General features: G+C 52.5%; 12 protein-coding genes across 22 annotated transcripts; 5 read left to right on the top strand and 7 right to left on the bottom strand.

Annotated features, from left to right (window-relative positions):
• Positions 1 to 392: 392 nt before the first annotated feature.
• Positions 393 to 690, top strand: PPTG_23168 (hypothetical protein). Its single transcript, XM_008908804.1, has one exon. It carries the CDS (start codon positions 457 to 459, stop codon positions 592 to 594), a length of 138 nt encoding a protein of 45 aa, XP_008907052.1. The 5' UTR covers positions 393 to 456; the 3' UTR covers positions 595 to 690.
• A 20-nt stretch (positions 691 to 710) lies between these two features.
• PPTG_13079 (hypothetical protein) lies at positions 711 to 3,049 on the top strand. The gene has a single exon (XM_008908803.1). It carries the CDS (start codon positions 912 to 914, stop codon positions 2,913 to 2,915), a length of 2,004 nt encoding a protein of 667 aa, XP_008907051.1. The 5' UTR covers positions 711 to 911; the 3' UTR covers positions 2,916 to 3,049.
• PPTG_13078 (hypothetical protein) lies at positions 2,930 to 4,501 on the bottom strand. The gene has a single exon (XM_008908802.1). It carries the CDS (start codon positions 4,235 to 4,237, stop codon positions 3,119 to 3,121), a length of 1,119 nt encoding a protein of 372 aa, XP_008907050.1. The 5' UTR covers positions 4,238 to 4,501; the 3' UTR covers positions 2,930 to 3,118.
• A 284-nt stretch (positions 4,502 to 4,785) lies between these two features.
• PPTG_13077 (hypothetical protein) lies at positions 4,786 to 8,777 on the bottom strand. The gene has a single exon (XM_008908801.1). It carries the CDS (start codon positions 8,652 to 8,654, stop codon positions 4,938 to 4,940), a length of 3,717 nt encoding a protein of 1,238 aa, XP_008907049.1. The 5' UTR covers positions 8,655 to 8,777; the 3' UTR covers positions 4,786 to 4,937.
• Positions 8,778 to 9,104: 327 nt separating this feature from the next.
• On the top strand, positions 9,105 to 9,854 carry PPTG_13076 (60S ribosomal protein). The gene is made up of 2 exons (XM_008908800.1): positions 9,105 to 9,201; positions 9,415 to 9,854. Exons 1-2 carry the CDS (start codon positions 9,199 to 9,201, stop codon positions 9,565 to 9,567), a joined length of 156 nt encoding a protein of 51 aa, XP_008907048.1. The 5' UTR covers positions 9,105 to 9,198; the 3' UTR covers positions 9,568 to 9,854.
• PPTG_13075 (hypothetical protein) lies at positions 9,736 to 10,852 on the bottom strand (the record flags this gene model as incomplete). Its single annotated transcript, XM_008908799.1, has 4 exons — positions 9,736 to 10,391; positions 10,456 to 10,539; positions 10,603 to 10,764; positions 10,817 to 10,852. The coding sequence occupies 4 exons, from the start codon at positions 10,850 to 10,852 to the stop codon at positions 9,876 to 9,878; spliced, it is 798 nt and encodes a 265-aa protein (XP_008907047.1). The 3' UTR covers positions 9,736 to 9,875.
• Positions 10,853 to 10,946: 94 nt separating this feature from the next.
• PPTG_13074 (hypothetical protein) lies at positions 10,947 to 12,275 on the bottom strand (the record flags this gene model as incomplete). Its single annotated transcript, XM_008908798.1, has 5 exons — positions 10,947 to 11,495; positions 11,563 to 11,679; positions 11,746 to 11,844; positions 11,905 to 11,995; positions 12,046 to 12,275. 5 exons carry the CDS (start codon positions 12,273 to 12,275, stop codon positions 10,947 to 10,949), a joined length of 1,086 nt encoding a protein of 361 aa, XP_008907046.1.
• Positions 12,276 to 12,317: 42 nt separating this feature from the next.
• PPTG_13073 (hypothetical protein) lies at positions 12,318 to 15,328 on the bottom strand. Of its 5 annotated transcripts, none has more exons than XM_008908794.1 (3): positions 15,247 to 15,328; positions 13,334 to 15,128; positions 12,318 to 13,194 (listed from the first exon to the last, which is right to left on the bottom strand). In XM_008908794.1, the coding sequence occupies exons 2-3, from the start codon at positions 15,060 to 15,062 to the stop codon at positions 12,464 to 12,466; spliced, it is 2,460 nt and encodes an 819-aa protein (XP_008907042.1). In that variant the 5' UTR covers positions 15,063 to 15,128; positions 15,247 to 15,328; the 3' UTR covers positions 12,318 to 12,463. The 5 variants fall into 5 exon arrangements, with proteins under 5 accessions (XP_008907042.1, XP_008907044.1, XP_008907041.1 ...); XM_008908796.1 differs by having other exon boundaries at positions 13,346 to 15,128; XM_008908793.1 differs by having other exon boundaries at positions 13,334 to 15,328.
• A 1,138-nt stretch (positions 15,329 to 16,466) lies between these two features.
• PPTG_13072 lies at positions 16,467 to 17,576 on the top strand. 2 transcript variants are annotated; one of them, XM_008908791.1, is made up of 3 exons: positions 16,467 to 16,989; positions 17,045 to 17,185; positions 17,250 to 17,576. In XM_008908791.1, the coding sequence occupies exons 1-3, from the start codon at positions 16,618 to 16,620 to the stop codon at positions 17,412 to 17,414; spliced, it is 678 nt and encodes a 225-aa protein (XP_008907039.1). In that variant the 5' UTR covers positions 16,467 to 16,617; the 3' UTR covers positions 17,415 to 17,576. The 2 variants fall into 2 exon arrangements, with proteins under 2 accessions (XP_008907039.1, XP_008907040.1); XM_008908792.1 differs by having other exon boundaries at positions 17,045 to 17,576.
• PPTG_13071 (hypothetical protein) lies at positions 17,488 to 20,456 on the bottom strand. 6 transcript variants are annotated; one of them, XM_008908788.1, is made up of 5 exons: positions 18,967 to 20,423; positions 18,741 to 18,910; positions 18,512 to 18,676; positions 18,135 to 18,431; positions 17,498 to 17,977 (listed from the first exon to the last, which is right to left on the bottom strand). In XM_008908788.1, the coding sequence occupies exons 1-3, from the start codon at positions 20,402 to 20,404 to the stop codon at positions 18,611 to 18,613; spliced, it is 1,674 nt and encodes a 557-aa protein (XP_008907036.1). In that variant the 5' UTR covers positions 20,405 to 20,423; the 3' UTR covers positions 17,498 to 17,977; positions 18,135 to 18,431; positions 18,512 to 18,610. The 6 variants fall into 6 exon arrangements, with proteins under 6 accessions (XP_008907035.1, XP_008907033.1, XP_008907038.1 ...); XM_008908787.1 differs by having other exon boundaries at positions 17,488 to 18,431; positions 18,967 to 20,456; XM_008908786.1 differs by having other exon boundaries at positions 18,512 to 18,910.
• A 1,554-nt stretch (positions 20,457 to 22,010) lies between these two features.
• Positions 22,011 to 24,406, top strand: PPTG_13070 (hypothetical protein). The gene has a single exon (XM_008908784.1). The coding sequence runs from the start codon at positions 22,202 to 22,204 to the stop codon at positions 24,248 to 24,250; it is 2,049 nt and encodes a 682-aa protein (XP_008907032.1). The 5' UTR covers positions 22,011 to 22,201; the 3' UTR covers positions 24,251 to 24,406.
• A 42-nt stretch (positions 24,407 to 24,448) lies between these two features.
• On the bottom strand, positions 24,449 to 24,559 carry PPTG_23167 (hypothetical protein; the record flags this gene model as incomplete). Its single annotated transcript, XM_008908783.1, has 1 exon — positions 24,449 to 24,559. The coding sequence occupies one exon, from the start codon at positions 24,557 to 24,559 to the stop codon at positions 24,449 to 24,451; it is 111 nt and encodes a 36-aa protein (XP_008907031.1).
• Between the last annotated feature and the right edge of the window lie 69 nt (positions 24,560 to 24,628).

Genomic DNA, 24,628 nt, shown 5'->3' with positions numbered 1-24,628 from the left:
ATGTCCTAACGCTTTCCGACTCTCACGCAGCGTGCGCAATGAATCCTATCTCCTCCTCCATTGCCAATAATGCTGCAACTGCGTGACTGCTTTGGAACGAGGGGATTGAGAAGAGGGCAACGCATTGAGACATCAGAACGATCAACGACAAAAGTGGAGCCATTCGAGTGTGCAACGCTTCAAGCTCACGAGTCAGCTCAAGCGTCGCATAACGTGTCACTTTCGAGGTGACCCTCCGCGTAAGTCCGCACTGACTGCTTTGTAACAGCCGTACAGTTAGCAAATGAAGGTCGACAGTACAGCTTTCCCCATCTTCTTGAGAACGTTCCCTGGGCGAGGCAATCGTCGCGGGCCGTTATTTTTTTTTGCCCACGAAGCGACACCAAAATTATTGTGAAATTCAGGATAGCCAATACACACCCAAATGGCCAGCTCGGCAGCGAGCGCTCGCTTTTCATGATGAAGTTCACGATGCAAGTGCTTCCTCGCACACGTGCCATCGGAGCCCGAGGGCGCTCCGCCAATCAGCCGGTCAAGGCACCGCGCGAACCAGGTAAAAAGGCCCGCCATGCTGATCCTGATTTCTGCCCGTGAATAGGGCTAATTTGAGCAATATCCCCAAATTAATAGGTACATATCTAAATAAACTCAAATCATATCAAAACATAGAAACGATGTTTTTCATTTCAGTAAGCATTTCTAACTTTCAGAACTCTACAATTACCCATTTCGTCATATTTGGGGCAAAGTCTGCCCACCGAGTTGCTCCCTTTCTTTCGTCGAGCTCGCACGATAGCTCACATCTCAAAGCGGCGAAGGCAAACGACAGCAAGTGGCTCGACTGGCAAGCCCTTCCTCTCGCGTTGTGTATACTACGGGTGTCGTGCCATACAGGAAGACAGTGAAAGACGATGTCGCAGCAGGTCAAGGACGTCTATTCGGGCATCAAGAAGATCTTCCCGGGCTCTCGTCGCAGCGGGAGCTTCTCGTTCACTGGGCGCATGAGCGCCACCAGTCTAGACGCGGAACTATCGGCCGAAGCGCAGGCCGCAGCTCGCGAGAAACCGTCCAAGAAGAAGGAGGGACGTCACTCGAGCTTCTCGTTCTCAGGCTGGAAAGACAAACGCGCGTCGTCAGAGCCCACGCCGCCTGTTGTCATGTCACTCCCCTACGGAGCACAAGCTGCTACGCCCAAGGCCAATAAGGCAACAGAGGACGGCGAACGCAACTCCCTCACTCAGACACTGAGCAATGCCTTCCACTCGGCTCCCAGTCGCAGTCTCTTCGGCAGTGGCAAGGGCAGCAAAGTGGCCAGCAAAGAGCGTTCCAGTCGCAGCAGTCGCAACTCGAGCAGTTCCAATGACGCTCCGTCGCATTCCTCCTTCTCCACGTCCTTCGAGCCTCCTAAGCTCGGCAGTAGAAGTGTCAGTGCAGGAGGCGACCGTCCTCCCTGTATGGGCAACCGGACACTGCGCAACAGTGGCGTCCATGGCAACATGGCGCTCCAGCTTCAACCTGGAGCGACACTAAGCGCCCCGCCCTCTGGAGGCAGCTCCAACAATCGATATGGACAACGGACTCAGGTTCGCCACAGTTTGGCCAGTTTCAGTACCGTAAAGACCGCTCCGTCCTCGTACCAGTCAAGCTCCACCTCCTTCTCGGACCTTACAGCGCCTACGGCCATGCCTTCTCACGGTCGGGCTTCCTTGCAGCCATCGGACCTCAATCCGCAGCAGAATAGTACCGTATTCTCGCCGGAGAAAAGCAAAAATGGCAAAAAGCGCGTGAAAAAAGAGCGTGGCATGTCGCTGTCGTTCTCTTCTTCTGCTAGAAAGGAGAAGAAGAAAGAAGAAGCAGAACTTGCTAAACGCGCGTCGTACTCCAAGAACGAGCAGGCAGTTGTCAAGCCCCACGCGTCCACGTGGGACTCGGACAGTGACGACGACTACGAGGACACCAAGCGGCCGACGCGTGGCCTCGACCGTCGCTCGCAGAGTATGGACTTCATGGAGCAAGCGCCCACTCACCTCATCTCGAAAATCTGGCGCAAGTTGCCGATCCAGGCGCGTCTTATCGGCGGGCGTGGCAACGTCGATCTTGATTTGCAAAAAGACCGCACGAGTTTTTCACGAAGTTCCGAGGCGCGCAAATTTGCACTTGCAGCCGAAAAGGCAAAAGCGGCCGAGTTGCATCGTCGCTCTATTTCGGGACGCAAAGTACCGAGTCCCGTACCTACCGAGGAAGTACTGTCGCCAGGAGTTGCTAAACGTACACGGTTCAGTTTAAAACCGACGATTATCCTATCGGACGCCAACGACGGCGCTGCTGGTGCTTACACTGCATTGGAGAGCTACGACGATGTGCTGGTGCGCGTGTGCAAGTTTGCGGCTCACGATCAGCGACCCACGACCACGAAGGTGCAGGAGTTCCTCGAACGCTCCATGGCTTTCCTTCACGGTACTCGTACGAAACACGGTAATGTGGTGAATATTTCGAATGAGGAGATCCGCATGTGGCGTCGACTGGCGCTTCACGACTGGATGCTCGAGGAAGTGACGACGGCTCAGGCCGCTGCGGCTCTGGGTGTTAAGGGCAAAGACGTCGAGGCGCCGTCGTCGCGCACCAGCTCTGCCGTGACGGAGGGCACTGATAGTGATAGTGACGGTCAGTCGAGGACTCGTCGGAGACTGAAGAGCTTATCGTTTCACCGATCACTTAGCGAGAGTGTGGTCGAGGAGGAGCCCGAGGAAGAGGAAGAAGAGGAGGAGCTGGAAGTGCCGTCCAACGTGAAATTCGACAAGCTCTGCGCCGTGGTCAACTGCTGCGTGAACTTCGGTGAAGTTCTCTTCTCGCCCGATGAGATTGGCGATTTGGTGCGTCTCGAGTTCATCGTGGAGGAGGACGGATGGATCTAAGAAAGTTGGGGAAAAAAAAAACTTAAGGAGATTTTTTTAGTTATAAGTGAAGGAAACAACGAAATATGAAACCGAAAACGTTTGGCAAATACTGGAAACAGTTCGTAACTTGATGCACGACTGACAAAACGCCATGAAACTGTTAGAACACTAAAAAGTTTGCGCTTCTACCTTCCTTCGGCTAGCAGCGCAATAATTTGCATCTAAGTCTTGATATTGCACAGACGCACAATATCGCGTTTCCGGAACTGGAACTGTCCGCAGTAGACGCACGAGTTGATAATGTCCACAAGCAGCGTCAGATCTCGAGACGAAGAAATGGGCGGCGGGTTGAGCCACGACACGGGTTTGTGTTTGCGCTTCTTCTTCTCGTCGCTCGTGTCGACGCTCTCGTCCTCGCTCGCCTGTTCTGTCACCGTGTTGTTCTCCTTACTGAGTTGACGGCGATGCTTTCGGATCCATCCGGATACCGCCCGACGGAACTTCGGTTTGCCCGAGACCTGATTGTCCTGACTGCGCATACTCGAGCTGGACGACGTCGAGTCCACACTGACGGTACTCTCCTGTCGTCGCATTCGGAAACTCGTCCCAATCGCCGACATGACGGACGTGTGCCCATTGGATTCCACCGATTCAGTACGATCGAGTCGTGGCTGTGCCTCTGTCACTGGCGCAGGCTTGCGGTGGTTCTTCTGGAACTCCCGCTCCTCCGCCTCCCAGTCAAAGTGCGCGAGTCGTCTCCAGCGCTTCACGTCGTTCCCGGAAAATCGCTTCTCCTCTCGGAATCCGGGAAGCCACGGGGTGTCGCCCTGTGGGTAGCCCAGGAACACTGCCGAGCGGTAGAGGAACTCGGCGATCATGAGCGGCACGGAGCGCTCCAGAGGCGGTTCCGGATCGTAGTAATCGTCTTCGGACGACATGCTGCCGGTCGGGTCGTCCCCCCAGTCTTCCGGGTCGTGTAGGAACGACGTGGTGTGGAACAGACCGGCCACGTTGAACACCAGATCATCGTAACTCTCCACTTTAGGCGGAGGCACCACGTCGGGCGCGTACATGTTCTTGAACGTCACCTTCCGACGGCGTCGGGACTTGCCGACCGACATGCTGGGCACAGACTGGTGACGCGCCAGCGAGAAGCCTCGACGTCGCGGCGGGGTGTCGCCTGTTGTTGGTGCGTTGGGCGCAACTCCAGGCGCGCTCTTGCCTCGCGGACGCTGCTCGTCCTGTGGTAAGCTGTCGCTTCTGGGCAGCGACGCCTTGCGTTGAACCTGCTCGTGCCAGGACAGCACGTCCGCGTCCGGGTGGGCGTCGTCCATCGGCATGGAGGTCTGTGCTTCTACCAGCCTGTTCGACGGAAGCCTCGTAGATAACCTGCTGCCGTCGATGGCTTTTCAATAGCCAGGTCCGGTTGTCGTCGCGAAGAGCACACAGGGAGCTGCTCGCCTTTCCTGTGTGTCGAAATGACGGCGTCAGTTCGGACGACGGTATAGTGAAATCAGTATATTTCATCTGTTACGTCGATCACCAGCATTCGGAACCCGACAGATGACAAGCCAGATGCAAGAAAAAGATGCCACTAATCTGTGGCGCAAATCAGAAAGAAGAGGATGGCAATTTTGCAGTTTTGCCCCGCAATTTGCATCACTCGTTCACAACTCGCGGCTCAAATACTTAAGCTCTGCAAATTCTAATGCAACAAGAAACAAGCACCAGCAACAGCAGCAACATGAATAACGAGAGCATGGAAGCTATCGATGCAGAAGCCAGGGTCGACAAGTTCGTGGTAGAGTGGACTACAAGCCTTGGACCAAGAAACGCTGTACCACGCTAAGATCTGTGCAGACAGCGGTACTTCGACCATCGAAGATCGACGCACATTGAAGTGAAAACGTTTCTTTATGGTACACGACACAAGAGAGGCACTAGCCGCCCCGTGCAATTCACATGAACGTACTCAACGTCTGAAGTTCCTATCCTAATCTATTTGCCATTGCGCTGGTCGCCAGCTTCAACTTTTCACTCTCACACGAGATCCGTCATGCTCAACTGGCTGCGTGTCGAGTTGGTGGAGATGAGCCTCTGGTTAAACGGCAGTAAAATGGGCTGCGGGTTCCTTCCTGCCTGTTCCAGATCTCCATCTTCCGCCGTACCGGACGACGTGCCGGACGTGTCCGTGTCGGTCGAGTCGCCCCGCGCACGGGCCAAGTCACGTCGCGCTTCTTGCGCTGCTGCTGCGCTCTCGAAGGCAGCGGCAGCTTGCAACACCGGACTGAGACGCTGTACGGACTGAAACATGGCGTTCTTCGGCTGGTTACGACGCTGGCGATGGTGATATTCCTTCGGAATCGAAATAATCTCGCGCAGTTTAGTCTCAAACCGGCGCTGGTACCGTACGGGGTCAATAGCCGACAATCCTTCGCCATCTTTCTGTTGAATATCCACCTTCCAGAACCGCTCAAGGCGTTTCTGCAGTGTCCACGTCTGCAAGATATCGATAATACCGACGTAGTAGTAGCCAGGTCCGAAGACACGCTTACTCTTCCGCATAGAGCGCTTAGGGCGCGGTTCTCCACCGGTAGACGGGTATCGCGACCGGTTTAGAGGGTCTTCCGGCTGGTTGAATAGGGAGTGCACACTCGGCGCTACACTCAGGTTAAGCTTTTTCGGTGTCTTGACTTCCTCTTCCTTGAGCTGCATAGGTCTGTTTACAGACGAGGAGCTCTCAGTGGATGATGACCAGTTCGAAGACGACGCCGAGACAAAGCTGTCGTTGCTTAAACTGTTGGACGCAGTGTTAGTGGCGGTATTAGCCGCCGTGCGCTCGCTTAAGACCGAGTTGCTAGGCTGTCTGGAAGGCTGATCCACCACGAACTCGATGTCCATGACTCCTAAGAGAAGACTGTAGTCCATGATCCCCAGGTCACACAGGAACAACGAGTCATCGCGCAGTTGCTCGTACAGCTCCACACCTTCCTCCGTTCCAATCCTCATCCTCGTACGCAGATCGTTATCCTTTAAAACCACATTCGGTTCGTGCAGACCCACGACGTTCGGACACTGCAGTAAACTCTTCTTGGCGCCATACTTAAACATCATAGAGCAGTGCCGACATTTCACCTTGGCACCGCGACGTGGACGCTTGTAGCTTCGGTTCACCCACGACCCTTTGATATCGAATCGATGGTGTATCTGAACGCCTTCCTCCATCACATCAAACAGGTTTTCCATCACGATAAAGTAGAACCGTTTGTCGTACATGGTGATCTTGAAACAGCCGTAGAACTTGGTGACCAACGAGCTCGGATTCAACGTCAGGTACTCCGTGTACTTCTCTGCGATCTCGCACAAGAATCGCGCTTCCTCTTCAGCCATAGACTTCACAATGTACTTCTTGTCACCGCTGAAGAACATGAACGCACCGCTGGCACCTTCGCTAATATTGGGCTTTGTACTGGTCTGGAATGACTTTAGGAAATCTGCAGCTTTGATCCCGTAAGCCTGACGCAACTCCGCAAACGCCTGAGGCTTGTACGGTGTAAACCGGATAGAAGCGGTCGTAGTACCCGACGCACGACTTGGAGACGTAGCAGCAGTTGAAGCAGAGGACGGATTATTCACATGACGCTCGACGTTGGACTGCATGGATCGCTGCTCTTGCGGGATATCGAAGCTGAAATCAGGCTCCTTACTGTTCTTCTTCTTGGTGCGTCGAGCTTCTGCGTCGGCGCTGCTGTTACGATGAAGACCAGCGTTGATAGCCTCGGTAATACTGTTCAGCATGCGGTTTTTCTGCATGCTTTGCAGTAAATTGCTACTGCTGCCTGCTCCAGGAACGCCCGTGGCTGTCGTCGCAGCCTCGCCAAGTGAAGTTCGGTCGTCTTCATCGTCACTTACGCCCAATACCAGCTCCTGTGTGGGGGATCTATCTCGAATGCGAATGAGATCTTCTTCCGCTATCTGAATCGCACGCGTCATCCCTTCGATCGTAAAGTAAATGAGCTCTTCCTGCAGTGCAGTATTTAGCTGTGCGCTAAACTGTTTATCGGCCGAATCAGACGAGAATTTGAGCCAATTCGGTCGGATCAAACTCGGACTATTTATCATAAACCACACAAAATAGTCCACGGCGCCACGAGCTGATAGTGTGAACGTAAACGCACGGAAAATGTGACTTGGTGGGAATTTGCCGTTCCTATCGTACGTTGTGCGTGTCTGGAAGGACAGAGCGTACCAGATGAACACAATCGTCCAGTAAATAGTGTAACTCATGATCGACAGAGCTCCATTTCGTAACATTTCCCGACGACTCTGCAACGTATCACGCAGTCCCGACCGAAGTCTCTTCACTCCAAAAATTAATACTGCGATCCCCGAAAGATAAAATAAAATCATCCACATGTAAAAAAGTAGCCAACTTCCTCGGTTAAGATGAAAAAAGTCTCGCTCCACAGGGTCATCCGTCGTCTTGCGCTTCGTCCAGCAATAATTACCATCTGCTAGTCCATGTACGCCAGGAACAAAAGCTGCAAAGATACCGGTAAATGCTCCAGCCGAGTACACCATGATCTTGAACCATCTTCGGTTGGCCTTAACGCTCATAAATGGGTTCGTAAGGGACCAATAGAGATCCACAATCTGCGCAAAGTACCAGCAATCACTTGAAAGATACAGAAACTGCGTAATGCCGGATAAATACGCACACGAAGCTTCGTCACCCGCTTTGTATACGCCCATATCCAGTAGCATCGGGTCTAGTAAGAACCTCAGCGCCAAGAAGATATCGATGACGCATTTATAGTAAATCAGTGGATTGGGGTGTCTCTGGTAGCTCTGCACGCCATGATACGTCACGAAGACGCAGACGCAGAGGATCAGTGTCAATAGCGAGCCAAATACGAGACCCGGGTCGATGTTGTACCCATTTAGAGAATTCACTGTTTCCGCCAAAATGACCATTATGACCAATAAGATCAGACCCACGGATAAGACCAGGTACCCTTCCTTGGACCAATTGCTAAAATCCACTTGAGGTTTGAGAATCTGTCCGATATTTTCATCCAACCCCCCACTTTCGTCAATGACATCCAGATCGAATTCCTGGTTTGGAGACAATTCCAGTGGGTCGTTCACGGTTGTGCCTCTGCCTATCACGCCGAAGAAACTCTCTCGCAATGTACCCACGTTGGACGACATTCTGGACAGCACAGTGTCTCGCATAGCGAAGGAGCTGCGGTGCGACGTCTTGCTGTTCGTGGGTGTCCGTCGGAACCGCAAACTCACGCCCGAGTCGCCCAATCCAGAGCGTGCGGACTCGGCTGAAGCTGCGGAATGTTGAGAGGAGCTCAATCTCTCTCGGTTTCGTCTGGATTCTGCGTCCATTTGCACATTGTGTTCGATGGAGACTCTTCGCGCGATTTTGGGCTTCTGCGGACTGTTGGGCTTGCGCAGAGCGGATTTAAGCGGTGATTGGGAGTCTGCAGAGCCGGTAGACGGTTCTGAAGGTGGTGGCGAGGTCGTGATATTGACTGGAGGCCTCAGAACCGAATGCAACGGCGACGAGAGCGGCGAAGGTGACACCGAGAAGTTGGAAGCGTTTGTGTCGCCCACAGAGCGATCCAGCGCACGCGAAGACTGTGACGGTGATGAGGGTGACACGGAGAACGCGGAGGTGCCTGTGGCGACGTCCAGTTCATCGCTGTCGACTCGCGGCGGTCCCGCGGAACCTACCGGCGCCTTCATGTGCGTCGAATGAGGAATGAGGCCAATTGTTGATAATGTAAGTAAGTGAAAAGAGTGGATTTTTAGAGGTCAATACAAAAACCAAGTCCTTTTCGGCGGACACCCTGCGAAAGCCGATTGCAAAGTGAAGCCAAGCGTAGAAAAATGGATTTGCACCTCCAAGGTGTGAGAAGTGAAAGAAATCAGGCCTGAACCGCTGCGCTTGCTGGTACCAACGGGTAATTGTCAACCCACGCAAAAGTGCGTATTGCGTTCTATATGGAGTAATATTGTACGGCTTGCATACATGTAACAGCACTACACGTAAAGAAACCAGGTTGAGGGATAGCAGACACGCCGTTCCATATAAACGTCAAATAAATGTTCAAATGGGTTCACTTTTGTAGAATCATGATGTGACGTACACCAAGTTTGGTAAGAACCCTTTTTACGGACATTTATATGGCGTAATTACGCGGCTGATTGAATTGGCTGGTTGGCAGCCCGACGCTGTTGGCTCGCTCGCTTCCTAATAGCGCGTCAGTCCGAATAAATTCCTTCCAAAATGGTGCGTATGCGTGTTGTGTCCGTGGGCTTCCGATGCGTCTAGGTCGCCGATCAGCAGGGAAATCAGGTTGACGCGCGCATGGTTGAGCTCGCCGCTAAATAATGTGTCGACCGGACTGCTTTTTGCGCCGAAAACCGCGTCGGGAGCCGCCGAAATACAGAGAAAAAACTGTGGCTGAGCAGTATTCTAACAAGTAATATGCTCCTTGTGTAGCCGTCGCACAAGACCTTCCGTACCAAGCGCATCCTCGCCAAGAAGGCCAAGCAGAACCGCCCGATCCCGCAGTGGATTCGTCTGCGCACTGACAACACGATCAAGTACAACGCCAAGCGTCGCCACTGGCGCCGCACCAAGCTCGGCCTGTAAGCGGCAGGGGCTCGGATTGGACAGTTTTACAGTTGGACGAGGTCTCTCTGGACCCTGGTGTGCGATTTCGTGCTGGCGTAACTGCTTGACTTGCTGGACTGTAAAAGGACCATCATTCTAGCAGCGGATAAAACCAGAACGAATTCTATTGAGAAGGACGACAAACTTCCCAGACTCGACTTTAGGTTGTCTACCATTTGGAGTGCAGGTGCAGGAGTGATGATCATTCAGATTTTTTTTCTTAACAGTATCAGGTCCAGCGAGTGCAAATAATTGCTGAGTCCGGCTACTTTTGCAATTTCCAAGAACTAGTCATCATCGGCGTCCTTGGTCTCGCCGTCGTCCTCGGCGTAGTCGGGCTCGTAGCGCTGAAGTCGGCGTCGCAGATCCTGTAGCTGCTGGTTCTTGGTCGTGACCATGCGCTTCATGGACTGGAACTGCGCCGTCTGGGCGACGTGCTGTCGTCCGTCTTCCACTTGCTTCTCGAGCTCCTCCACACGATCATTGGCCTGCTCGAGCTTCCGCTGCAACTTCCGCAGCTCCTTGGCGTGTGCTGCTTCTAGAGCCTCTTGCTCTCGCTTGGAAGTCAATTTCGCTGCACGAATCTCCTCTTCGTGCTGCTCCTGTTCATGTTGAAGCTGTTTCTCCAGCTTATCTTTCGCCTCTGCGTCGACCTGAACTTTTGCTTTACTTTTCGGCATGGCTCCAATCTGCGCCGCACTACTTGAGTCTCCACTGGTCCATTCGGATACACTGAGCTGCTCCACACGCTCCAGCAGCTCCTTATCTTCTACCATGGCGATGTCCAGGTCCAGCGCAAGATTCTATAAGTTACAGAATTAGTCGCTTGTCATTTTACAATTTGCTGTAGTGCAGTGCAGGACGTACGCTATCCTCGGCTTCAATGAAGATCTGACGCAGCAATAACGCCATCATGTTGATAGTGTCCTGCAGCTCACTGCGGATATTGGCCTAAGCAGAATAATATCACCTGTCAAAGTACTGCATTGATCATTAATTTGTGGCTGTTCCCACCTTGACGGCGAAACATAGCGACGTGATGGCTTCTTGGATGTCTTTTTGGCTGTAGACTTCTTCGGACGACAACCGGTCCGATCGTGTGTCCTCGAAATCGGCTTCAACGTTCTCCAGGTGCGTCTTGAGACGCGAGCGGAAGAACTTGAGGAACTTGCTCAGCTACAAGAAATAGCGTGAGACTTGCGCAACCAAGGTCTCAGTTTGCACGCACCTCTTCTTGGTGGTGCTCGCTCACGCGTCCAGGCATACTTGTGTTCTTATCTCTGTCTAAAGTTCTCGTTATACAAAGTTGGTTGAGTAGGCGCGGCGTTTCAAAGCTAAGATCGCATTGACTATTATGATCACTTTGTTGCTACGGTAGTGATGGAGTTAGCTCTTCGACGACTGCGCTCTTGCTCAATTGACTCGTAGAGCTTGGTACACTGACACATGAAGTCGTGTTCCGACTCGGTTCGATGGTTCTGTGACTGTTGCGTACAGTGAATCTGTCTCGCTACCCATTGAGGTCTTCGAGATGGGGCCCGAGGATTCATCGCTTTCTTCTCCCATAGTAACAGACCATCCTGACTAGGTGCAGAATTACTACGTAAGTATTCCTCATCACGATCAATGTCGGAGGCGGCGTTCACTGGAGGCAAATTGCGTCGTTGCTGGGCTTCCAGACGTTTACGACGACGACGAGCTTTGCGTTTAGACCCCTCTTTAGCGAGCTGTTCTCGGTATATACGTTGATCCTCCAGACGTTGTGCCTCATGAGCAGCTTTTAGCAAACCTTCTCGTCGCTCTGCCTCGCGGTCGACGAATTGCTGCAGAGATGAATGCAACTTGGCGGCTTGTTTGTCGTTGGCTGAAGCTTCATCATTGTCAAGCTCGTCTGAGAGCTCAGGGAACTGTTTTTTTTTTTAAACGTCTGTAAGCACTTCTATCGAAAGAAAAGGCGAAACAAAGCAAAGCTACCTTGATGTGGCTAAACGTCGTAGGCGGACGGATGACGACTGCTCCTTTCTCGAGTAACATAGTGGCGAGCGTCTCGTTCTGGTTCTGGTATGCACACATGAGTGGCGATACACCCGTCTAGTCCATTTGACAACGAAGCTTCTCAATAAAACCTTTCAAAATAAAAGAATTTCGAGATCCCACCTTGCAATTGATATTGACGTCGGCGCCGTGTTGCAGCAACCACGTTGCGACGCGCAACAAGTTTCGCTCACACGCAACGTACAGAGGCGTCTGGTTCAGCTAATAAACCAAAATTCAGATGCTAATGGCAGGATCAAAAGCAACAGCCACAATTCGTACCAGATTGGGCTGATTGACCTTCGCTCCGAAATGTAGCAGCACTTCGAGCGTGTTTACGTGTCGCTGTTGGTCCTTGTTGCCCAGATCACCTCTACAATCTCATTAGCCCAGCTCTGCAACAAATCGACAGTTTATACCAACCTGGTAGCACAGATCATAGGAGAATCGCCTCGTTCATCATCGTCCGCTCCAAGCGCTCCTTCCATACGACGAGCGTTTGGGTCCATGCCATGCCTCAGCAGCTTGCGAACAGCCTTGTGCCGTCCTTGCGCCGCCAACGCATGCAAGTTGTCGAAGCCCAGCTCTTGATCCAGAAACCCATATCGAATATCCGCGTATTGCCAGACACAAGCACTCACCATCGCCCCCATCGCAACAAAAAAAATATTTTATAAAAAAAAATACCAACGAAAGAAAACTTCAACTTTGTAGTCTATTTTGCGCGAAGCGATTTGATTGGCTAATTTGAATTTGAAAAGGGCTTCATCGGCCTCATAATTACGATAAATAGCCACTGTCGCTAAACATTCCCTGACACTAAACTCGACATCGTCGCGACTCACTGTATCGTGCGTCGCAGCTTGTTACGGAATTCCTTCTTGAGCGCCGACAGCACGTGGATATCGTCGTGCAGATCCGCAATCAGGTGATCTGGGGCCTTGCTGTCCTTACGCAGTGTGGCCAAAAGCACCTTCTTGTTGTGCAGCGACTCGAAGATCACTTCAAAGTTCTGCAACAACAGTCCAAAGTACTTCTGCTCGGCCAGTGCAGCGCGCATCGACACGTCTTGCGAGCTATTGCTGGCGTTCGAGTTGGCCGTGTTGCTGCTTGCTTCTTCTCCCGTCGTCTCCGAGTTCTCCGTACTGTTCTCTTCCGGTGAGTGACCGCGCGAGTCTCCGCTGCCTTGACCTAATCCGTTGTCGCCACTATTCCCTCCATTAGCAGCGCCAGAACCATCTGCGTTGCCGTTACGGAAGGCAGCGATGGCACGCGCGCTGTTGTACGCGGTGGAAGCCGATCCGGCCGCCATGGGAGTAGATCGCTTGTAGCGCTTGTGTGCGCGTAGTAGAGGAGACCCAGTACCCACCAAAGGTCCGGCTTGTTGCTGTTGCTGAGCTTGTTGTTGCTCGTGTGCGATGGTCTCAGACGCGTCGCTGGTGCACTTCTCATCGATATACTCGTTAGACTTGATCAAATGCAGCAGATCTGGACGGAGATGTAGTCTTTGATGCAGATAATACACGTCCGGTCTGCCGTCGCAGAAGTTGATATACTCCCGATCGTCCACTCCTGCAACAATAAAAACATCATAGCATATGTCAGTACCAGTATTTTTCATAAGATATCGCTCGCATCTCATCGTGGGGTCTACACTCAATGAAGAGCTTGAACCCCCAGCAGGCTGAAGCGATATATAGGTCTTGCTCACTCTTGTTCATACCAGCAGCGGTGAACTCGAAGCACGTCTTGGTGTACGCGAAAGATAGCTCCTTCCAGATCTCCCACAGCTGCATGCTGCTCCACTTGAAATTGCGCGAGTTGGTGGCGCTGCCTCCTGTTCCGACGGGTCCTCCTTCCCCATTGGCACCAGCAGATCCAGGCGGATGTTGCCTATTAAGCAGCGCAATGTACATCTCCCGAACGTCCACCCAGAACTGCCACCGTGACAGCTCAGCAGACAATCGGTCGACGAATTCGGGGGACAGCACGACGTCCACCAGACGAATAACATCTTCCGACGTCACCGGAACCTCCTTGTACTGCGACTCGCCCTTGGATTCTTCGTCCAAATAATATCCATTGCTATTGGATTTCGGCCCAGCACGTTGAGGACGTGAAGCGCTGTCTCCTCCACTCGACGGAGGCGACGGACTTTGGCTGCCATAGTTGCTGTAGCTACGGGATCGCGAGTTGTACGGACCGTATTGAGACTGCGTTGGGCCGGCGTTGCGCTGGTCGTACCGCGATGGATACTGCATATCGGGACGCCCGCCCGATACAGAGCTGCCGCTGATACTAGACGGCCGTCGGGCGTCCATTCGCCGCTGCTGGGGCGGCTGTGGCGACGAGATCTGCTGTGACGCAGCGCTGATCTTTTCGGCGCTGGCTGCGTCGGCCATGTCTTTGAGTCGCTGATTCCGGTAGTACCGGTATAACGCCTCCACCATCACATGCTTTTTCACATTCTTGAGGCCGCGGAGCTTCAGGTGCGAACATTTTTTGCGGAGCTGCTTGGACGTCCACGTTTCGTACCGTGTGCTGTCACGAGGGTGACGCGCCTCACCTGATGGTTCGTACTGCATGGGATCTTCGTTCGGTGGCATCCCGTATATCTGCATTGTAGGCGAGCGCGAGTTGGGGCCTCTGCGAGCTCCGGATTGTGTGGCGCTCGCTGTGTTTTGCATTGCGGGTTGCTGTTGCGGCATCCGGATGCTGCTAGTGCTGGATCCTGCTCGACTGTAGCCGTCATATTGTTGCGGAAGGTGGCGTTTGAGTCCACGATTGGCCATATTGCCAGCGCTAGCCCACGACTCGCCCATTGCTGGAGATGACACTGGAGATAGGTGGTCGTGGTTGTACGACGACGACGCGGTCGTGATACGTCCGCCTTCGGATCCAAAGTATTGAGGCTGCATCTGTGCCGGCGATGGCGCACCACTGCCGCCGTACGGACTGGCGAGCGCCTGGCTCGGGTACATGTGACGACGACCCATACCGGTAATGTCTCGGTTACCAGCTGTAGCGGTATTGATCGCCGAATGGCTCTGACTCTGACCCTGTTGTTGAGCCGCTTGAGCCTGCGTCTGCGACCGCGTGGTCGAGGCGGCCGTGGCGACCGGCGCACTGGTGGCGTTGGACGGGGTACCGCTATTCGCCCCGGGAGGAGCACGCAATACGGTTGGCAGACGACGCATGGGGCTACTGCCGTCACTGCCGGAGCTCTGCTGCGCATTGCCTGGGCGGCCATTGCCGTCGCCCGAGCTGCTGGGACTGCTGCCACTCGGACTAGTGCTGCTGTTATTGGCATTGGCGTTGGGGTTGGTGGAGGCTGTGGCTGTGGTCGTGGTTGTCGTCGAACTCGACGTCACAGTGGCCGTCGAGCTCTGCGCACTGGTGGACGACGGGACCGTCGCATCGCGCGTGAAGTTGCTGCTCATGGCTGCGGAGGGGCTCAAGGCCTGCTGCTTCTTGCTTATAATAAGCTTCTTGCAATGTTACTGTTCCTGCTTTGAGGGTATCGCCAAGACACGTTACACAGATTTTGGTTAGTTGGTGTCGTGTTGAAGCCCCTACGTCAAGAGCGAGACAGGTTGGGGCTGTTGTCATTCAAAACGCACTCACGGGCACAAGCTCGTTGGTTGTTGCTCAGGGCCGCAAATTCGCTTCTGAGGTCGTCGTCGTAAGTGCAGCTGGGTGATGTCCTGTCAAACTTAATGCTGGCCGCAAATGCGATCTCAAATCGAACACCAGCGAATTCCGAGGTCGCGTTCTGTTGCCGTACCCCAGCGTTCTGTTGCCGTACCTGTTGTTTAGTGCACGAGAAAGGGGTTAAAAAGAGACGCTGGGAGGGGCGACATCTAAACGCAGTGACCTCTATAACTGAGTACGATTTTTCGGAAAAGTGGGCGGACTTCGGAGCAGTACAGTGCGCGTCCCGCGCATCGATTTTACAGCAAGAAACGCCGCGAAAGTGGCATAGAAGCATTTGACTAGAAAAGTTATTGGTGCACGCGAGGATTTAGCCACCAAGAAGGACGCCCATTAGCACAACAGCCCACAGCACGCCAGAGGAGCCTGGGCGACAGGTCGCGTCAGATAAAAAAAAAAAACGAGGACAACCGACCAAAGTCGGGTACGCCAGTGATCCGATTTGACAGGGAGAATGCGACATGAATAAGACCCACCACCACTTGATATAATTTTATTCCCCTGCTGTCCCCAACGGCATTTTCGTTTTCACGACCACCACCGCTGCTATAGCGATGCCTGGCGTTTGCCGCTGTCCGCTATGTTTAGTGCTTTGCGAGTTCGCGCTAGACTGCAATTACTACTACCGCCGTCGCAGCAGCAGACATTTCCGTCGCAGCATCCACCGGCTGCCACTAATGCGTCCAGTGCGGTAGACATGGTGGACGTTCGCAGACAACATGTCCCTTCTAATGAATGTGGTCGAATTTTCTAGAATCCAAGCATTTATGCGCCCAAGCTCACAAAAGTGGCCACTGGTTGACCATATCGGCGAATACCAAGCAGAATCATGCGCAGTTACGTGCAGTCTCATGGGTACTTCTGGAGACTGTTGTGCAAGACCTTAATCTGCTCTACTCACTGATGGGCAGCTTCATTTAGGGTGTTTTAGATGCATCAGGAAGCTCTTCTTCAATGCCAGCATGAAGCAGTATTATCCGATCGGATTAGAAAGGCTATGCGCTAACCATACGCTACGGCATAGATCCTTACTTTGCTAGGTAATCTTATGCTAGCTCACGACATAAAGTCTGAAAGGCATCAGTGGCCCAGCCGCCGTTTCTATGTCGAGATGATGGATCGCCCCCCTCAAAAATGATGGTCGTCTTAAAAGATACCACGACCACAAGTGAAAGACAGTCCGATCGACAATGGGTACATATTTCCCCTCTTTAAGCCGATACCGTGACGACACAACATTCAGCATTACAAAACGTCATTTAGGTGCCGCGTGGACTTGTCGAGATGCATGCGGGCATGGGCCATGGCCGCCAGACGCTGGACTCGCTGTACCCGCAGGCGCGTAAGCTGCAGTTCGAGCTCAAGATGCAGATGAGCTACCTGGACTCGGGCCGTACAGGCGGCAAGACGGACGCCGAGTTACAAGCCGAAGCCAGAGGGAACCTCAGTACACTGGAGCAGCTTCTGTGGCAACTGGACTCGCTCGTACAGACCAATGCCAAGCCTACAGAGAAGGACACATGGACTAAAAGACTGCAGCAGCTGCGTAGTGAGACCCACGCTCTGGGCAGCACACTGGAGCAGCATATTTACAGTGTAAACCGCCGTGCAGTTGAGGCGCGAGAACGCGAGAGTCTCATGAGCAGACGAAACGCGGTACGAACGCTATGAAGGGGTTATTGGATCAATGGGCGCTAATGCATTGTTACAGGGTTTTGATAGTGGCAATGGAGCCATGTACGCAGCGCAGGAGTCGGAAAGTCTGCAGCGATCGTCACAGATGGTCTCAGACCTCACGAGTCTGTCGCAGTCCATTCTGGGGGATCTGGGCGAGCAACGTAACCGCATGAAGGTGCGTGTATCTACAGTATAGGAGGGAGAAGGAGAGGCTGATGAGGCACTATGTGATTGTGTAGAATGTGCGCACCAAATTGTTGGATATTGCGAATAGATTAGGACTGTCCAGTTCACTGCTGCGAGTGATCGAGAGGAGAGATACGGTGGACTTTTGGATCGTCATAGGAGGCATGATCTTCACACTGGTCTTTCTCTATCTGTGCTACTCGTTCGCGACGAGCTAGGAAAACAAGGTTAATGATGAACGAAACGTCTCGATAGTGGACACTTTTTATCCTGAACAGCGACAAAATAAAATCATGAAACTATGAGCAAGTTTTATTTAATCTGAAGTCTCGATATCGACAGCTTCAGCCCAAAACATCATGTCGTCTAGATGTAGATGCTAGATTTGTGCGCGGTCTGTTTTTAATCTGCTCGCCGTCATGTGTGCCATTGAGGTAGAGCCTACAGACACCCAACTCGCCGGCTTAGTACACTACCACGACACGCCGTCCTAGTCAGTACATGCGTAGAAGAGATCAGCGATCCACCGCAAAAACTATCGTCATTGATGGTGGCGCGGATTCCCATTGTGTATGTATTCAACCCAACATCTCTCTCTGCCAAAAACTCGACATGGTAAGCAACGGTGACAGGCGCAATGGAAGCTGCGGCGATAGTAGATACGGTTTTCATGGAGCTTTGTGGAAAGTGGTTATGCTGAAACTTGGATTGAAGCGTAGCTCCCAATGATCAACCTGATACAACGTAAGTTAACGTACACGTACCCCACTCCATGCCACAACTTCTCAAATGAGTCATTTACCCACGGCCAGATAGGAAGGAGACAATAAGCAAATATTCAGAAACAGTTTCAAATCGAATCGGTCATGTTGCACGGTAAAACGGAACAAACGCTTGGGTTAGCAGAAGAGAAAGAGCAACTAAGCATTCAGCTTTACCATAACGGGCAGGCCATGAAACTGGAAACCAGTCTGTGTAGTACGATGCCGGCTTACTTGGGAAGTTCACTGGATCAAGTCTCTGTTGTCCTTCTCACGAGCCTTTCACGAACGGGTGCGCTAGTGCATCTCTCACTGTAATGCGCTTCGTCGGATCCAACGTGAACATCCGATCCAGTAGACTACGCAGCTCCAGCACCTGCTTCCGGTCATCCGTGGCGCTCTTCGCTGCCATCAGACTGCCAACAAGATCGTTCTTGGTCTTGATGGTGTCCATCAAGCGCAACACAGGTTTACCTGGTCAAACACAGGATAAGCACAACATTAGCACTACTAAACCCATAAAATACAGTGTTAAGCTTAAAACTACGTCTTACCCGTTACACGGTCGCTTTCTCGGCTGCAGAACTTGAGGTCTTCCGTAAAGTGCGGTTCCATCTCGAATTGGTCGATATACGCCTGACGATGCTTCTTAATCAACTTGTTCGGGATCTTGCCCTTGAGCTCCATAAAGAATTTGAGCATCTCGTTGTTCGTGCTCCCTGGAAACATAACTTTGCCAGTGAACATCTCGTACAAGCAACAACCGACAGACCACATATCTACCGCTTTGTCGTAGGCAAGACCCAGCACGATCTCGGGCGCGCGGTAGAACCGACTAACAAGATACGGCGTCGGGTCCTGCTTCCCGTTGTCCGCTTTAAACGCCGAGCCAAAGTCGCACAGCTTGATGGTCGTTTGTTTCTCATCCAGCAGCATGTTATCCGGTTTGATATCTGTTCATAACAACTTAGTTATTTAACCACTTCCAAATACATTCTTTTATCCGTACCAGCATGGATAACACCGCAGGATTCCAGATGATTAAGCGCGACAAGCAGATGCTTGCTGAAAATCCGTACAGCTTGGATCGAAATGCCTCCTTTGCCTCCAAACTTCTTCATGGCTTCACGAACGTTCATCTGCATGGGCTCGAACACCATGGCTACGTGGTTCCGATGCGTGAACGAGTCTAGTAGTCGGATGCAGTGTTTCTTGTCGCGTGGGTCACGCTTTCCTAATTCTTTGAGAAGCTTCAGTTCCGTTTGTGCAGCATCACGCATGACGTCGTTGTTCCGGATAAGTTTGACTGCGACGACACTGAGGGAGTGACCAGTATCGGTCGTTAGCGGAGTGATGCACTGACAGCGCAGTACCGTGGAGAACACGCCTTTTCCGACAGTACCGAGCACACGGTACTTGCCGTTCAGCACCTCTCCAATTGTAGTGGAATAGTACCCTTCAGCGTCGTCGCAATTGGATTGTAATGCTACTTCATCCACTGTTATTGCAGCGACGCCTGTGCTGCCGTTCATTGCATCGTTATGGTCATCCAGAGCTGCCATTGAGAACATGTCGAACTCGTCAGTAGGGACGGTCTTCTTTGGAGATGGAGTTGGCTGCTGTGGTGACGGGGTCGTCTCTTTCTTAGGTGATTCTACTGGGTTTTCTTCGCTTTCCTTTCCGACAGTGACTGGGGCTGTTGCTGCTGTGGGGGTGGTTGCAACGGAGGTGTTGGCTCCGCTTTTCTTGATCACGGCGATGGTACTTCTGGCGTCGGCGAGCGCCTTGAGGATATCTGCTTTGATTGAGCTCACATCGAGCGCTGGCTTGGGAGTTGTTGGCTCTTGCTTGTCATCAGACTCCTGATTGACAGCTTTAGTTGCCTCCTCCTTCTTGTCGACTGTAGCTTCCTCCTTTTTGATTTCTTGGACTGCGATCTTGGCCAAAGTCTGAGTCAATTGCGCCTCTTTCTGAGGTTCTGAGACGTCCTCCATGGCCACATCTTCAGTCGTATTAACCTGTGTCTTATCTGCATCAACTACGGACTTCTCGGTCTGAGAATCTTGCGAGAGCGAGGCGGAAGGCGACGTAATGGTCGGCTTATCGTTTTGCTTCTTCTCCTTTGCTCTAGCCGTCGACCTAGACCTGGATTTAGAGTGCGAGCGACGCCTGGATCGCTTGTCATCGCTATCACGACGGTGTCGCTTGTGGCGCTTTCTGGAGTGCGAGCGAGAGCGCGATCGGTGGCGCCTGCGGCTCTGGTGGTGGCGACTGGAACGTCGGGAGCGTTCTCGGCTATGGCTGCGACTCACACTGCGCCGTTTCGAGGAGCGGCGGTGTGAGTAGCGACGGGAGCGTGAAGCGGACGGCGAGCGACTGCGCGAGCGATGGGACCGACGCACACGGCGATCGGCCGAGCGGTCGGTTGAGCGCGTGCCTGCTGCCATGTTGGTTTTTGGAAGTGAGTTGTGAGATTGAACAGAGAGATATTATTGGTCGTTGTATTTAATCTGGTTAATTTTAGGACCAATGGTGAAAGTGAAGATGGAAAAGGTTAACTGTGCATAAGTCCATGAAGTTGACTCCAACCAAAAGTGGTATTATGGGCACATAAACAATTTTACGCTTTGATTGGTTCCCACATGTTTACCTCAATTTTAGAGAGCCTCTTTTAATTTATCATATTGTACAATGAATGTTTTGTAGAGGATTCATGTATAAAATTAACCTTCATTATTCGATAACCCCTTAATATGCCATTAGTATTGGAAGACACAACATAACTCTCGTGCGGAGGATTGTATTACGACCACCTCCCGCTCCAGGAGGCATTGCAGAAGGCAACTTTAAGCCCCGAAGTTTGGACCACAACCTGGCGGCAACGTTGTATTTTGATGCTGATACAGAGGCACTTTACAAAACAGTAAGTAACTTGCATTCAGTATTGATGCGCGATCATGGCTGGATGAGACCACGTCTGCAGCTGCTGGCTTCAAAATCCGTCCAATAAAGCAGATGACAAAATAGGAATATACAAGGAATTTTGATTGCTGCTGATAGCTCGACGATCGCTGATCGACAGCACAGGCTACGATAGCGCTGTGTTGACTTGGCGATATGCAATGGCATAGCCCTGTCTCAAGTTGGCTCTCTCGCTGCATGCTTTTGGCCATCAACATTTATGCAGTGCTGAAAATTCTCGACAACAAAAATGCGCTCTGACGTTAGGAAGCAAACAGCGTAAACTTCTCAATTCAATGCTAATTATTCGAGTTAACGCCTCAATCCAATCGCGCATTCTCGCGTTGTTAATTGACGAGTTATTTCGAGTACAAACAGCTAGGTCATGATGTCAGTGTCAGTGCGGTAGCCATTTCCGTGATTGACGAGTACAAACAGTTAGACCAGTTGGCGACATATTTCAAGTACAAGATATTCCTGTAGTTGGCTGTACTCGGTATAACTCACCAATTTCGGAGGCAACCGCCATACAGACGTTGAATCTGTAACGAACAGTCCTTAGTCGACGAAAGCACGAATCGCCTCTCTTGTCTGTGCCTGTAGTTTTTACTTCGGACACTGACATTACACTTCTGGAGCAAAAGCCGAAAATATTACTAAAGCATTAGCTTGGAAATTCCGACAATTGGTAAATAAATTAGAGGCTCGATGACAGCGGAACTCGATTGTACTCCGGTTTTGTCACCGGGGTAATCGAAAGCCTCAGCTGAGCCATTCAGATTGGTGTAATCAAGAAATATGACTCTCCAAGCTACTTTTTAAAGTCCGAATTAGCTAAACGTCCCGCATGGTCCCACATCAACTTCCAATCAGCCCATACAAACTCTAAGTCATGCGGCAATACCGCACATACAGTATCGCGTTCCGATATCGACTTCCGATGCAGCGCTGTAAGGCATGTACTTGCCTCGTGGCGCCCGCCATCGCCTCAATCAAACTAAGCGTCGTTCGACGACTTGAATCAACTCGTCCGACGACGCCTGTATCCACTCGCTGCATGTACTGTACAGAAGTCAGCCTATAAATAGAGGACTTTTAGCTCGCTTTTAGCACTGACTGGATTGTGGTAATCCCTTTCCCTACCCATTAACCTTTGTGTCGAACGGATAGAGCGAGCGCAACAGCAAGGGCAATCAGCATAATCGAAACTCTGGCTGCGACGCAGAGCAGACTCGAGCGGCGTGAGTGGGTCTTAGCTGACCCCGATCAGGTGCACTAACAGCATGAGTCCGACCACCAGCCGCGGTCCGCAGACCGTACCCGAAGGAGCGCTGAGTATGACGCCACGAGGCGGCAACACGTCGTTCCTGGACGGATTGAACACTCCGCCCAGTTCACACGGCAAGAGCTCCGTGCACTTCGCAGGCGCCGAGGAAGCGTCTTACTCGTCGCAATCGTCCAATATCCTATCGCCGCGCGGTGTACGCTCCAGCGACGTGGAGCTTACGACGCCCAAGACGCCCGAGGAGGAAGCCGAGACCAGTAGTCAAAGCGGTTTCGCGCTGCCTACGCTCTCACAGGCTCAGAGTAACAGCGACGCTAACAAGAATTACCAGCAATACGTGCAACGTCAGCTGCAGTTGCCGCCGTTGTCGCCACACACGCGTAGTGCCGGCAAGGCCAGTAGTCACGGAATGCCGCCTAAACGTAGCCAAACGTACGTGCAGCAGCTATCCAGGGAATCGGCCAGGGAACTCGCCAAGACCGCGTTCAGTATGCGCTCTACTTCGGTCGGAGACTTTACGTTCGATAACCCACACGAGGTCGTGGGCAGCAGCCTACGCGAGAGCATTCGTCGAGTCACCGCCTTCTCGAGACGAGAAGCTCCACTCGATACCCAGCTCAACACGGTCGTGCGGGTGGATCACCACGTCCGCAAGTGCGAGTTGAGACTGGATCCGGAGACCATCACGTGGTCAAGAGGCAAGAAAACACTCGGCGTCTTGTCCACCGACGACGTGGTGGGCGCCGAGGTCATTGCCAAGAAGAAGGCCGACACCTTCCGTGTGCACTACTTCAAAAAGGGTCGCGGCACTGGAGCCAAGGCACTACTACGCAAGCCCAAATACGTGGACTTCCACTGCCTCGAGACTGACGTAGTGGACAGTTGGGTCGGCGCCATCCAGGAGCTCGTACGCTGGCAAGCTCGCGCTCCGCCTATTTCCGAGAAGCGGCTCTTGAAGGTGGTGGTTAACCCTCATTCGGGTAAACGCCAAGCTCGTCGCATTTGGGCAGACAAAGTGAAGCCATTCCTGGATTTGGGTAACTTTGATTGCGTAGTGGAAGAAACGACCCATTCTGGCCATGGTGCCGAAATGGGTAAAAGTTACTCGGCTGACGATGGCTTTGAAGCCCTCGTGTTTATCGGAGGAGACGGAACCCTATGTGAGTTCATGAATGGACTACTCACTCGTCCAGAGCATGAATGGCGCGAAATTGTGGCGTCAACGCCCATTTCGCTCATTTCAGCCGGTACCCAGAACGCCTTTGGCACGGGGGCGGGTATCCCGACAGTCAACGCCGCTCTGTACTGCATCTTGAAGCGCAAAATGCGTCCACTGGATGTGGTGACGGCTGTGTCTGCTGCCAACCCGGAGGTGGTGCACTACAGCTACTGCGGTCTCGGCTGGGGTGTTGCAGGCGACATCGCTGCCGAGTCGGAACGGTACCGTTGGATGGGTACACTACGATATGCTTTCCTCAAGGTGAAGCGCACCGTTGTGTTGCCCAAGAAACACAGTGGCCGTGTCCGGTACGTGTTGACGGAACCGCAGCCGCCACTTCTCCGGTACGACGATTATCCGGATGCCGGTGCACTCGACCAGTTCGAAGTGGAGGAAGGCACAGTGTACGATATGGACCGCTTCAGTCAGCAACGCAAGTCGTGGGGAGGCATCGCTGGCAGTATTTCAAGTCCTGCCAGTCGTAAGAGATACCCCGAGTTCCTGTGGAAAGAGGACTGCAGCAAGTACGTTGTGGTGGGCGTTGTCAACATCACTCCTGACGGCGCTTACTCGCACCCTTCAGATGGCAATTTGGATCTCATTCTCACCCGTAAGGGCGGTTTGGTAGCCGTGGCCAAGCTGTTCGGTCTGTATCTGATGGGCAAGGAGCTCCAGAGCGAACTGATCTCGTACTTGAAGGTCAAGGCCGTCGAGATTGAGCCTGACCAACTGGACGACTGCATGAACATCGACGGCGAAGTGCTGGAAGGAGGACCCTGGCGCATGGAGGTGGTACCCAGCCTCTTCAAGGTGCTGTCTGAAAAGTAAGCGGCCTCAAACATATCGGGAAGCACTGCGCATGAAGCAGTGTGTCAAGCTTCTGCCCACCTGGACTCCACAAGTTTTTTCTTACCGTATTTTTTTTTTCTTTTCTTGCAAAGTTGTAAATAATTTTTTCGTCTTCTTCATCAGTCTTTATATGCATTTCACGTGTCCTGTACTGGTCCCTACGATAGCTGTCGTGTGTTAGTTAGCGTCGTCGTCCTGGTCGCCCGTGAAGGAGCTGGAGAACTTGACGATTGCGCGCCCGATAGCCCCGATCCACTCGTCCTTCTGCTTCTCGTTCTCCGCGTACATGTAGAAGGTCGAGTCGGGCGTGGCCACTTCGAAGCAGAAGCGTTTGTTGGTCTTCTCCTCGGCCGATTT

The sequence above is a fragment of the Phytophthora parasitica genome (assembly GCF_000247585.1).
Source record: "Phytophthora parasitica INRA-310 unplaced genomic scaffold supercont2.31, whole genome shotgun sequence".
In the NCBI taxonomy this organism is placed as follows: domain Eukaryota; phylum Oomycota; class Peronosporomycetes; order Peronosporales; family Peronosporaceae; genus Phytophthora; species Phytophthora nicotianae.
This window is presented reverse-complemented; position numbering and strand designations above follow the sequence as displayed.

Coding starts and splice junctions, on each gene's coding strand:
- PPTG_13078 (XM_008908802.1), bottom strand. CDS start 4,237: ATGCCGATGGACGACGCCCACCCGGACGCGGACGTGCTGTCCTGGCAC.
- PPTG_13070 (XM_008908784.1), top strand. CDS start 22,202: ATGAGTCCGACCACCAGCCGCGGTCCGCAGACCGTACCCGAAGGAGCG.
- PPTG_13071 (XM_008908785.1), bottom strand. CDS start 20,404: ATGGCAGCAGGCACGCGCTCAACCGACCGCTCGGCCGATCGCCGTGTG. Junction 18,911..18,966: donor CTGCGGTGTTATCCATGCTG/GTACGGATAAAA, acceptor TGTTATGAACAG/ATATCAAACCGGATAACATG. Junction 18,432..18,511: donor AGAAAGCGACCGTGTAACGG/GTAAGACGTAGT, acceptor GTGTTTGACCAG/GTAAACCTGTGTTGCGCTTG.
- PPTG_13073 (XM_008908793.1), bottom strand. CDS start 15,062: ATGAGCAGCAACTTCACGCGCGATGCGACGGTCCCGTCGTCCACCAGT. Junction 13,195..13,333: donor CGCTGCTGGTATGAACAAGA/GTGAGCAAGACC, acceptor TTATTGTTGCAG/GAGTGGACGATCGGGAGTAT.
- PPTG_13077 (XM_008908801.1), bottom strand. CDS start 8,654: ATGAAGGCGCCGGTAGGTTCCGCGGGACCGCCGCGAGTCGACAGCGAT.
- PPTG_13079 (XM_008908803.1), top strand. CDS start 912: ATGTCGCAGCAGGTCAAGGACGTCTATTCGGGCATCAAGAAGATCTTC.
- PPTG_13072 (XM_008908791.1), top strand. CDS start 16,618: ATGCATGCGGGCATGGGCCATGGCCGCCAGACGCTGGACTCGCTGTAC. Junction 16,990..17,044: donor TCATGAGCAGACGAAACGCG/GTACGAACGCTA, acceptor GCATTGTTACAG/GGTTTTGATAGTGGCAATGG. Junction 17,186..17,249: donor AGCAACGTAACCGCATGAAG/GTGCGTGTATCT, acceptor GTGATTGTGTAG/AATGTGCGCACCAAATTGTT.
- PPTG_23168 (XM_008908804.1), top strand. CDS start 457: ATGATGAAGTTCACGATGCAAGTGCTTCCTCGCACACGTGCCATCGGA.